General features: G+C 35.4%; 1 protein-coding gene across 2 annotated transcripts; it reads left to right on the top strand.

The window, feature by feature from the left end:
• The first annotated feature begins 2,119 nt into the window (after window positions 1-2,119).
• On the top strand, window positions 2,120-10,047 carry LOC132056486 (hydroxyproline O-galactosyltransferase HPGT1). 2 transcript variants are annotated; one of them, XM_059448708.1, is made up of 13 exons: window positions 2,120-2,334; window positions 4,847-5,005; window positions 5,081-5,144; window positions 6,132-6,181; window positions 6,269-6,459; window positions 7,279-7,342; window positions 7,424-7,496; window positions 7,937-8,060; window positions 8,213-8,300; window positions 8,419-8,469; window positions 9,096-9,167; window positions 9,249-9,361; window positions 9,551-10,047. In XM_059448708.1, the coding sequence occupies exons 2-13, from the start codon at window positions 4,902-4,904 to the stop codon at window positions 9,571-9,573; spliced, it is 1,017 nt and encodes a 338-aa protein (XP_059304691.1). In that variant the 5' UTR covers window positions 2,120-2,334; window positions 4,847-4,901; the 3' UTR covers window positions 9,574-10,047. The 2 variants fall into 2 exon arrangements, with proteins under 2 accessions (XP_059304691.1, XP_059304692.1); XM_059448709.1 differs by lacking the exon at window positions 2,120-2,334 and having other exon boundaries at window positions 4,805-5,005.
• The last annotated feature ends 305 nt before the right edge of the window (window positions 10,048-10,352 follow it).

Raw genomic sequence — 10,352 nt, 5'->3', positions numbered from 1 at the left:
TTATATTTGATAATAAACTATCCAAAATTCTGTTTACTACAAGCTAGTAAGCGATAAATTAACGACAAACTCCCTAGCTAATTTCTGTTTTTATGTGTGTGCATGCACACAGTCATAAAATATTTACATCACTCTCTAGTAGGTAAAACACTAGTATTAGTACTATATAAGTTGGACGTATAATTCAAAACTTCACTGGGATTTGAGTATGAAGTGGTTTTTCAGTATTTCGTCCTTTAACCACCAGGTCAGAATTTCATTGATCATTATACACAGATCTACTAGTAGGAATGACTAGCAGAAGTCATTAAGGAATAAATGAAGTCAAGTTCAATATTAATCCTTGACAGTTGACGCTGCAATGCAACAATATGAAGAGAAAGAAGTGAAATATCCCTTGTCCTATGGGCTTCGCCCAATCTGAAAGATTTTCATTTTCAGCCCGCTGGACTGGATCCCAAAGGGAAAGGGGTGACTTAGAGTCTGCTGGGATTTGGCCTTAAGTTTCGATTATAAGTTTTTTTTTTTTACTTTTTTGAGTGTTTGGTCGAATCAAATTAAAGCTCATTTTCATTTACAGTTAAAATAAGCTCAAAAAATAATTTGGACCCATTTAACTTAGCTTTATCTAAAAGTTATAAGTCGAAAATTAGGTTAAAAAAATGTTGGACTACCCCAACTTATTTTTTTTCAAAATTATATAAGTTCGCAAATGTTTTTTTAAGTATAAGCCATCCAACGGGCTCTTAGTCGAATGACCTCCACAAGCGGCCGTCTTCAACTTTTAGTCCCATTTAGCAAAACTTGTAAAAAATGACCTTCGTTTAAAAAATTGGCTGGCAAAACTCTTGAACTTTAGTTAGAGAAAAATGTCACAGTTTGCTTGCACGAGTAATATGCAAATTTTCAAACAAAATTTGTAACTTCGGACACGGATTCTTGCAGCTTTATCTTGTACAATACGTCATAAAGTGTTTAAACTTATAAAAAACTATACATTATGGTTATGTCTAAAATGAAATCTCAAGAATATGCTATATGTATAATTGCCCCATATATTCATTTAGCATTTTTTACTTACATAAGTTACAAAGTTGTAAGCAGTTCAAATAAATTATACATACATAGTAAAATGTACAAAATACAATTCGAATTTTTAGCACGACTTTGTAGGTGTTTTTTTTTCTTTTTCTCAAAGTAACAATTTTTAACATATAGGAAAAATTTGCAAACTTACTTGAAATTGATGGGTTAGCATATGTTCTCTAGGAAATAAAAAAAAACTCATTTTACTATTCCGTCGTCCCAATTCAAGCATTTTAGTTTGACTGATCAATGAGTTAAAAAATAAAAGGAGGCTTTTCAATCTCGTGGTCTATAATTAATTAAAGATGTGTATAGTTATTTAAAGCTTGTGGTCTCAAACTTGCCACATAGGATATTGAAATTGAGAAACTCACTAAATATCGAAAAGAACTTTTTTGCGAAATGCATCAAAAAGAAAAGAAAGATATTTAATTTATAAGCAATATTTTCACAACGCAAGGAATCACAGTACTTCCTTGATTGATAGTAATTCTTTTAAGGGAAAAGGGTCAAAAATGCTTTCTACTTTGGAAAAAGAGTTAAAAATATCATCCATTATAAATTTGAGTATAAAAATACTCCTTCTGTCATTAAAGTTTTTAAATATACCCCTATCTTAAAAAAATACCCAGATCTCCCAAAATAACTCGATTTCATTTTTAAACCCGCTCAATTTAAACCCGACCCAACTACATAAAAAATTCATATGCGACCAACTTGTTCCCGAGTCCTACATCTGGAGCCACTAGGTACAGGAGCGGGTAACTCATATGAATTTTTTATTTAGTTGGGTCGGATTTAAATAGAGCAGGTCTAAAAATAAAATTGGGTTATTTTAAGAATTTTTATTAAGACAGAGATATATTTAAAAATTTCAATAACAGGATTTTAACTCAAATACGGAGGATATAGTCCTTTTTGCAAAGTAGAGAGGGTATTTTTGACCCTTTCCCTTCTTTTAATTCGAGTGATGAGAAAATTCATGAAATAAGGTGAGCTAGTTATAATGGAGCTTTCGACCCAGAAAATGAAATGTAGGTTCGAATGGGACCCGCCTACACAATTAGTGTAATTAATTAATTCCCAAATCGGAACATATAACTTCCTAATGGCTCTGAAATCCATATAGATCCGAACTGAAATCTTTCCTTACCCGCGACGCCAAGTGTAACCGCACTGACTCACTCACTGAGTCAATGTACATTAACCCATTTGGACTCGGAATTACTGTTTTGTTTGGATCCACCAGATTTATAAACTATTTAGTAATATTCGTGGTATGAAGATTTGAGTTGAAGGTATGAAGATTTGAAGGCCAGAAATATGAAGATATGAAGATTTGATGATAAACAAATGGAGTTAGCGGAAATTCAAGAAGATTTGCTGGGAAATGAAGAAGGTTTTGGGATCCCGAACCAATTTCCTTAACAACTTCTCGAAAATGTGAAGATTTCGAAGCAAAGAAAGCCAAGAGCAGAACTAAATGAGTGGTGAAAGTGAAAAGAGAAAAGTAAAGAAATGATTGTAACTTCCTTATATAGGCAAACGTCTACGATGGTTACTAAAGCTGTCCAACCAAGAGAGGACATGTGTCCGGAATTTAATGAGACGTGACCCTAAGGCAGTTACCGAAGCTGGCCAACTGAAAGGCGACACGTGTCCGAAGTCAGAAGGACGTGATATGAAGAGGCGTTTCATTTCCCGCTTATTTTCGAAGTAAAAGTAAATTTACTAGAGAAGTCACCGGGGCAGTTCTCTCAATTTCCCGTCACTTTAAGAAACTTGATCCCGAGGCGGCGACTATCCGTATACTAAAACCGATCAACTTGTGTCCCGGAAAAGATAAAGCCGTCCAAAATAAGATCAGCCGAGAGTAAGGTCATAACCACCGACAAGGACAAAAACCGAGGGTCCGGCACATTCAACTCGTCTTCAACACCGAGGTATTCTATCGGAGCACCTAAATTCGAGCCTAAAGAGCACACTCAATATAGGTTCGGATAATCGCTATGTAGCAAAGGTGCCGCGTCATCCGACCGTTCCGCCATTTGCGCCGACAATAGACGGTGTCGACCGCATTTAAACGCAAATTTATCCATTTTAGGCTTTTTCTAGAAGAGCTTTTTCTACATTGTACTAGGGCCCATTTTGCTATTAGCTATAAATAGAGGGTAACCCCTTCCTTTTTTAGTTTAGCTTTTGACTATTCTAGATATTGTAATCAGTAAAGTACCAGAAATATTCTCTTAAGTATTTTGCCCTAAGTAAGTTGTTCTTTCCGTACCCATCAAATACAACATTTGTCAACTCTTCTTCTCTAGTTTCCATTGCAATTATTTGCTAATACATATCATTACTACATTATATTATAATTAAATCTAACCACATATCTTATCAACCACTTATAAATTTAATTGTTATCCATTATTTGGGGGTAAACCGTTATGTCCAAAATGAAATCTCAAGAATATGCTACATGTACATTTGCCCCATATATTCATTTAGCATTTTTTACTTACATAAGTTACAAAGTTTTAAGCAGTTCAAATAAATTATACATAGTAAAATGTACAAAATACAATTCGAATTTTTAGCACGACTTTGTAGGTGTTTTTTTTCTTTTTTTTTCTTTTTTTCTCAAAGTAACAATTTTTAACATTAGGAAAAATTTGCAAACTTACTTGAAATTGATGGGTTAGCATATGTTCTCTAGGAAATAAAAAAACTCATTTTACTATCTCCGACGTCCCAATTCAAGCGTTTTAGTTTGACTGGACAATGAGTTAAAAAATAAAAGGGGGCTTTTCAATCTCGTGGTCTATAATTAATTAAAGATGTGTATAGTTATTTAAAGCTTGTGGTCTCAAACTTACCACATAAGATATTGAAATTGAGAAACTTACTAAATATCGAAAAGAATTTTTTTTGTGAAACGGACAAAAAAAAAAAAAAAGTAGCACATTTAATGAGGCAATATTTTCACAACACAAGGAATCACAGTACTTCCTTGATTGATAGTAATTCTTTTAAGGGAAAAGGCTCAAAAATGCTTTCTACTTTGGAAAAAGGGTTAAAAATATCATCCGTTATAAATTTAGGTGTAAAAATACCCCTCCCGTTATTAAACTTTTCAAATATACCCCTATCTTAACAAAATACCCAGATCTCCCAAAATAACCCGATTTCATTTTTAAACCCGACCCAACTACATAAAAAATTTATATGCGACCGACTTGTTCCCGAATCCTACATCTGGAGCCACTAGGTACAGGAGCGGGTAACTCATATAAATTTTTTATTTAGTTGAGTCGGGTTTAAATAGAGCGGGTTTAAAAATAAAATCAGGTTATTTTAAATTTTTTTATTAAGGTAGAGATATATTTAAAAAATTTAATAACGGAAGGAATATTTTTAACTCAAATATGGAGGATATACCGATATAGCCCCTTTTGCAAAGTAAAGGATATTTTTGACCCTTTACTCTTTCTTTTAATTCGAGTGATGGAGAAAATTCATGAAATAAGGTGAGCTAGTTATAATGGAGCTTTCGACCCAGAAAATGAAATTTAGGTTCGAATGGGACCCGCCTACACATGTGATTAATTAAACCCCAATTTGGAACATAACTTCCCAATGGCTCTGAAATACATATAGATCCGAACTGAAATCTTTCCTTAACTGCGACGCGAAGTGTAACCGCACTGACTCACTCACTGAGTCAATGTACATGAAGGAATTACAGTTTTGTTTGGATCCACCAAATTTATAAACTATATATTAATATTCGTGGTTTGAGATTTAAGAAGAAAAAAAAAATGCAAAGCCGGGGATCCAATGCCCGAACGGGGGTTCGATCCCCAATTTCATCACTCATGCTTGCCATGTTCGCTACTATGGCTTCCTTCTATGTCGCTGGCCGGTTAGTTTTCCGTCAATTTACTCGCCAGTACATTTCCCAGAGTGAACAAATTTAACTTTATTTTTTATGGTACAGTTTATGGCAAGACGCACAAAACAGGGTTTACTTAACGAAAGAGCTCGATAGAATAACTGGTCAGGTATGTATATATGATCTACTAACCTCTCTTTTTTAGGTATGTTGTTGGACTGATGTGAGTAGTATTGTTTTGTCAAATGTAAAGGCTTTTTAAATTGGATCCACTTAGCGGATCCAGGATCTTAATTCAGTGTGTACGGAGTAGTACGAAATAGGCGCTATCACTTTTGTAGCAGTGAGTGTATTTGTGTCTTAAGAAATCCATTTAATATGTACAAATTATTAATTTAGACTCGGAATCGTGGCTACGCTTCTGTTAATGAATAGGAGTATATATTTTCGGAAGAAAAAAGAATTGTTCATATGGTTCGAGTTGACTATAGGTGGTTGTGGTTGCACTAACTGCCCAACTACCACATCCGCCCTTGAGTTTGTGACGTACAAAAGATTTGTCCGGAATATGTATCGTATATTAGATCACTTGGAAGCTTGTGCTGAAAATTCACTATTGTCCAATGTGATTGGTGTTCAACATGTAAGATTTAAAGAAAGAGCAATTTTATGCAGTAATGTATATAGCAACCTCTATGCAGACTTTCTCTATGTATATAGCAACCTCTATGCAGACTTTCTCTATCTGGACAATTAAGACAGTATAACTAGCAACAGTTTGCCTGCATTCTCGAGCAGACCTTCAATTTCGATATGAACTTTGAGCTGTAATCTCAATTTGGTTGCATAAGAATAGTTTTCGGGCACGTGTATCATTTAGCAGATCATGGGAGGCTTGTGAAGAAAAGTATCATTACTTTCCTATTGCCTATGCGATTAGTGTTCAACATGTAAAATTCGAAGAATAACCTTCTCTGGTTTCATTAGGTTTTGCATTTTTCGCAGTAGTGTCTAGCAACAGATATGCAATCTTCTCTGAATTGTGATGAAATCAGTAAATGTTCTCCTACCATAGCTTGACGTCCATTCTTGAGCAAACACTCAATCTTGATTTTTGTGCTTTGTGAGGAAATTAATATTTCTGGTTAATTTCCAGGGACACTCTGCAATATCTGTTGCAGACACATTAAAGATCATAGAGTGCAGGTTCTTAAATCTTCCCCTCTCATTTTGTGTTAATTGATGTTGCAATTAACAAATTTACTAGTATAATTAAGAATTTTTGGTTATTAGGGAGCAAAGGAAGAAACTATCTGCTCTAGAGATGGAACTGGCAACTGCTAGACAGGAAGGATTTGTCTCCAAACAATCATCAGATATGAAGAAAACTCCTGAAAAGGGTCCATCAATAGTAATAGGAATTTTCACAGGTTTTGGGCGCAAAAATGATAGAGATGCTATAAGGAAGGCATGGATGTCAACTGGTATGGTATCAGTTTTTATGATGTACTCCCTCCAATCCAAAATAAGTGTCCTTTTAGGCTTTTTATTTTGTTCCAAAATAGGTGACGCTTTAGGATTTCAAGAAGAAATTAATCCTATTCTTCCAAACTTACCCTTATTTATAATCAAGAGTCATTAAATAACTTTTCTTTTTCTAAGCATTAATTAGGGGTAAGTTGGTAAAAACACTCTTCTAGGATTGAGCAATTTCTTAAGGGGTGTGCGTGAGCTAAAAGAGACACTTATTTTGGAATGGAGGGAGTATTGATTATTTTTCATCTCGTCCTTCACATAATCATGATGTTTTTATTACCCCCTCCACCAGAAATGGAATGCCACAACTAATCTGGGGAAGACTATTAAGAGGATAAATGAAAATGGACATTTGGTTAAGCTTTACTAGGGAGGAGAATGGGTGGGAAGAGCATGTGGGGCTTCCTAGTGGCTTTCTAAATTTCCAGAATATTATTGAAACATTGAGAAGTGGATAAATACATCAGCGCAATCTTCTTTTTTTATTTTTGGTTTTATCATATAACAAGGTTGAACTTGTTTTTTTAGTAACATGGAAACTATTTTGAGATGACTTAGAAACAAAAGGTGGGGTCACTGGATTCATGATGGAGGATGCAATTTGTTCCACAGTGGGGAACTTATCTTATCATACCATCACTTTTAATTTGACTTAAGAGTAATTTATTAGGAATTTCATGGAAGATTTTCAAGTCATGGTCCTGGAGGTGTAGAACTATGCATGTCTTCTCAAAGTATTTTTTTCTCACATATTTTCCTACATCCAGGTGCAGCTTTGAAAAGAATGGAGGAAGAGAAGGGCATTGTTGCACGTTTTGTCATTGGCAGAAGGTATTTTCTTATGGCTATTGCCTCTGTTCTGTTGTGAGTATTTACATAATTGGTTTCATTCGCTTGCACCTCAATTTGCAGTGCTAATCGTGGAGACAGCTTGGACAGGAGCATTGACAGTGAAAACAGTCAAACTACTGATTTTTTAATTCTTGTAAGTTGTTAAACTAGTATATTTTTTTCATTCTTATGACTTATGAGTTGTTAAATTAGTATATTACTTTTTTATTCTTGTGAGTATTTAAATTAGTATATCCACTAGAATGAAATATTATCATTGCATACTTGGCAGCATCAACGATTTTTCTCGAGATGAACTCATCTTCCTTGATTAGTTGTCTGCTTCAGATACGAACAGATCAATGTCCAACATAGATAACAGGAACTCCCTAGGACTGCTAAAACTGACATGATATAGACCACGAAAAATATGAAGGTGACTACAATGAAAAACATACTTGCCGTATTAGCATGCAGCAACTTTTATTTCCGAACCAAAAGATTTTGCTTTTAATCCTCAATTTAGTCTTTCCAGCTTGAGAAATTCAGCCATGCAGAGTGGTATTGAGCTGACAATGTCATTTGTTTGGACAGGAAAATCATGTTGAGGCACCTGAAGAACTCCCAAAGAAAACAAAGCTATTCTTTGCATATGCAGCAGACAGCTGGACTGCTGACTTTTATGCGAAAGTCAATGACAATGTCTTTGTAAACCTAGGTATGTACAGTGATAAGCAAGCACTATAAGCGAACTACTACGACTCCCCAAAGAATGTTGCCAGAACATATGGGTATTTTACTGCAAATACTTGCTTTTGGCATCTGCCAGCAAGTTAATATAAGCTTCAATAACATGCGGCTATGCTGCAGATTCGTTGGGAAATACACTTGCGTCATATTCAAGTGTCCCTCGTGTATATATTGGGTGCATGAAATCAGGCGAAGTTTTCTCTGAACAGTGAGTGTCATTGAACAACTCCACTTATTGATAATATTCATCTGAACTGAGATAGTTGCATAGAAGTGCTTGAGGTTATCCTTTATGAATATGATCACTCTTTACTTGATTTTGACAGGGGCCACAAATGGTATGAACCAGATTGGTGGAAATTTGGAGATGGGAAAACGTAAGTCCTTGGTGGCTTTTAAGAAAATGCATTTACCTGTCTCTGTGTTGCACAAGTTTTAATTTATTCTCTGTGCCCCTTAGTCCTTATAAGAGGAAGGCTCAGTATAACTGAAAGAGGAGCGATGCCTTTTTTGTTTGTTAAAACTTCTCTTGCTCTGTTGGAGCTAGACTGCAGATATTGACCTTTCCAGTTACCTGAATTTTCTTGGGGAGGCCAAAATTTTCAAATCAACATAAATCACATTTGCGTCATTCCACAATTAGCATAGTTACCAGTCACCTGTTCTTTACAGAGTTCATTAGGTGTATCTTCTCCAAATTTGGAGATTCTCATGAGAGCTTTGGAAGCCATCTTTCCTAAAAACCCAATAAATAATTAGAAAGGGGGTTACCATTTGCTTAAATCGTAGCTTCAGGAGCTTAATCATGGTATTTCCTGGAAGCTGAAGCCAACTTTCGTAATTGCTATGATGCAAACCCAAGTCTTTCCCTTCTATATACCAATATACCTCCGTCAGCTTCAAATTCTGCTAGTCTATTCGGTTTTGTTGGAATACATGTTATTTATCTATTATGAAAAGATTACCAAAATGGCAAAGTTCTTTTGTTGCTTCTTTCTTTTAGGTACTTTCGTCATGCTTCTACAGAGCTGTTTGTAATATCCCAACCAATGGCTAGATACATTTCAATAAATAGGTGAGTTCTCATTCCCTTGCATTCAGCATATGAAATGTGGATGGCCGTTCAACAAATAGTAAACCCTGGTTTGAATTGCAGATCCCTACTCCGTACTTATGCACATGATGATGTCAGTGTGGGATCCTGGTTTATTGGTGCCGATGTCAAACATGTAGATGACAGGAAGTTTTGCTGCTCGTCTTGGTCATCAGGTCTCTTTATACTTCTTTCTTTATACCAGCAACCTTCTTGGACAGATTAAACCATGATCTAATGAAGTATCCTACTTTTTAGTTAACTGACTGTTGATATATAAGTTTGCTGGACCACGGGGATTGAAATGAAGTGCTTTTCCTGGACCAAGTCGCTGGACCTGATGTAACCTGTGATGTGTTTTGCAGGAGCCATTTGTTCGGGAGTGTGATTTAACTTGACTGAAAGGTCCAAGAGATATTCAGAGTGGCATGCTTGTTGATTCCCTTGCTTCGCAATTGCTAGCATTGTTTCATGACGGTTAGGTTTTGGTAACGCATCTCTGTCAGGGGTTCTTCTGAAGTTCAGTCCTTAATCAAAAAACATATGTAGATTGCGGAGCTGCCAGAATTGTGAGGATTCTTTTCTGACGTAAGTAACCCATAATACATCTGATGTATGTGTGTCCATTCTTTAGGAAGTCGGGGTATTTAACCCCAACCCCTGGGCTTGTCAGGGTCAGACACTAATTTTACCATATTAAGATATATTCATTGCTTATTCTTTGAGTAGCGAAGGTGGAATACTGGATACTTGAATACATCGGTGAATTTTAGGATAATGTACTTTCTATAGTGACGAGTTTATGTAGATAAAATTCTGTAAACGAAAATGACCTTTTATATGTATATCTTTTTCACTATTAGTTGCTTGTGTCTGAACCGTCAACCAGCTTATAAATCTGTGCGTGTGTAGCTTAGTGAGTTTGGAGAATCGACAGCATGTCCATGGTAAGCGAGCTAGCACAATTTGCTAACAAATCAAAGTCCTCCACAGTCCACATTCACCTTATATTAAAGTTTTGTTTTGCTAAAATTAACGAGTACTATTAATATTTCAGTACCTTTGAAAAAAGTAGAAGAAGTTTCATTTTGGTCATTATCATGTGAACCGTCATACAAACCATTTTACTCTAATGATATTAGAAGTTCAACTGCTTTACTTTTTGCA

This window comes from Lycium ferocissimum, chromosome 5 (assembly GCF_029784015.1).
Source record: "Lycium ferocissimum isolate CSIRO_LF1 chromosome 5, AGI_CSIRO_Lferr_CH_V1, whole genome shotgun sequence".
Lineage (NCBI taxonomy): Eukaryota > Viridiplantae > Streptophyta > Magnoliopsida > Solanales > Solanaceae > Lycium > Lycium ferocissimum.
Note: the sequence above shows the minus strand (reverse complement) of the source record. Positions and strands in the feature narration are given on the sequence as shown.